This window comes from Laccaria bicolor, genomic scaffold, assembly GCF_000143565.1.
Source record: "Laccaria bicolor S238N-H82 LACBIscaffold_4 genomic scaffold, whole genome shotgun sequence".
Taxonomy (NCBI): Eukaryota; Fungi; Basidiomycota; class Agaricomycetes; order Agaricales; family Hydnangiaceae; genus Laccaria; species Laccaria bicolor.
In genome coordinates, this window is record NW_001889875.1 from 731,024 (window position 1) to 733,337 (window position 2,314).

Here is a 2,314-nt window from a genome sequence, read left to right on the forward strand (position 1 = left end):
TGCGTTCCACATACCCACACCTCTCCCACTATTACCCAGCTTTTGAAGAACCTGTCGCTGACCAACATCCTACACTGGAACAAACAAATTGAGGCAGATAATGATGCCAGATCTGCCAAGACATTGAATAACGCTCTAGACCCCGTCAGCCACCCTCAACCGGGATCAGAAGTTGCCTCCTTGATCACTATCGATCCTGAGGATCTTGCCCGATTAAGGGTCCCCTCCTTCTTTGCTTCCGTCTGTGATTTCATTTACAGCAGCCTTGTGAGGCATCTTGCTGATGAGGAGTTGAAAGAAAAAGAAGAGAAGAAGAGGAAGGATGACGATATTCTTGCTGAGGATGCCAGGGTCTCCAAAAGACAGTGTATGGATGGTTCCAACCACGTTGAGAGGGTGGTTGGGGAGCCTATTCCTATTGAATTCCCACAGTCTTTATATGACACTGAACTTTGTGTTGCAGTTCCTCTTCCTTTCTTTCTCACCCAGAATTTATGGTTCCTTGTTGATGAGGCATCAACCCTTCCTACTGTCAAGTCTAACCCTGCACCCAGTGAGACCAAGGGCACTTATATTCTAAATATAGAGAAACTCTCCAACCATTTTGGAAAGGAATTAACCCTTACTTGTAGCCAGTGGTCTGAGGCTGCTGCTAATATGTGGAGCTTTCAGATCTTGAGGGACAAGTCAGGCAGTGAAGGCGAACATGCCACTTGGTTTGAAAAGCATTTCAATTTTTTTAACATGTTGAACAAGAGAGATGAATTATATGACACGTGGAAGGTCATGGAACTCGAGTCCTGCCAGGACCACCACAGCTGCCACCTCAAGTTCAGTGCTACAGACTATGACAAGGCATTGGGTCTTACTGAGGAGAGCCATAACTTGACTCATAAGCTGCGCAAAGAATTACAGGACTTTGTCAATTCTTCCCAGATGGCAACTGGGCGGCCTCAGGGTCCGCCTTACCAGGCTAATGGTTCCTTTTCTCAAAGGGTCCCACCATAAGGACCTTCCACTTCACTGATCTCTGAATCCCAGCCCTTTCTGTCAGGCAGTGGCAAGTCTTCCTCCACTGCCATCTGCCTTATCTGTGCATGTAGGGGACATACCGTTTTCTTCCATCTCAAGGCCACCACTCCCACCAAATTTGCCAATGGAAAGGTCGCATGGGCGAAATGCAACCCTGGTTTCGGCCTTGCCACTCCTGACAACCAGGTTATTTGCATCAACTGGAACATCTGAGCCCCTGACGCCACCTCTCAGTGTGCCTCCCTCCACAAAGAGGACTGCCTCCACTTGTGTTCCTTTTGCAGGAGCAAAGAACACCACACTCTCTCCTGGACGTGTTGTGCCAAGACTTCCTGAAGATTTCTTCTCTGTCGCCTGTCCCCTTCCTCTTTCTTACACCGATTTCTCACTCTCTATTGTTCCTCGCCCCCCCCTCACATTTTCCACTGTCCACCATTCTTCTATTTTTGAGTGCATTGCGCACCCTTATAATTCTGATGCCTTCAACTCTCTTCTCCTCAAGCATGGTCTCTACTCTGCCTATCCTCTCCTTTCTGACAACCTGAGGCATGGTTTTCCTCTCGGATGCATGCCTGGTCTCTTGGAATCTATTATCCTTCCTAATAACCCTTCCACCTACCCTTACTTGCAAGATATACAGGATTACCTGCAAAAGGAACTTCTCGCTGGTAGGATGTCAGGCCCCTTCTCTTGTGAGGAGGTGGAACTTATCCTGCGTGGTCCTTTCTTTTCTTCTCCTTTCGTTGTCGACATCCAGCCCCAGCAACCCGGCACCCCTGACAAAATTAGGATTTGTAGGCATCTTTCCAAGGGCTCAAAGTCACAACCCTCTGTAAATTGGCATATCCAGAAGGAAGATTTCCTGACGCACTTTGATCTAGCGTCCAAGGTTGCTGAAATCATGAGTTCCCCCCTTTTCTATTCCTTCCCCACATTTTCTCTACATTCTATTACACACCCCTTTGTGTTTTGTGTGTGGGGTGTTTTCTTCTTCGCTGCTGTATGTGGCTTTTGGGATATTTGCATCCTTGATGCGCTATCTCAGACCTCTGTCCATGTTTCTCTTGCACACCTTGTGCCTTTCTCTGGGCTAGGCATATCATGTGCCCCCATACTTCTAGGACTCTTGTCCTCTTTTGGCACTTCTTCACCCTTCTACCATGCATGCCTCATGGCATATTCTTTCATTGCTCCTCTTCCTACTTTGTTCCCCTCTGTATGGACCTCTTTTCTCATTCGCGCTGTTGTAGATCACCCTGGCTCCTCCAGGGACTCAGGCCGT

At 48.0% G+C, this 2,314-nt stretch overlaps 1 protein-coding gene across 1 annotated transcript; it reads left to right on the forward strand.

Moving 5' to 3' along the window:
• Positions 1 to 369: 369 nt before the first annotated feature.
• On the forward strand, positions 370 to 1,008 carry LACBIDRAFT_311309 (uncharacterized protein; the record flags this gene model as incomplete). Its single annotated transcript, XM_001876419.1, has 1 exon — positions 370 to 1,008. One exon carries the CDS (start codon positions 370 to 372, stop codon positions 1,006 to 1,008), a length of 639 nt encoding a protein of 212 aa, XP_001876454.1.
• Between the last annotated feature and the right edge of the window lie 1,306 nt (positions 1,009 to 2,314).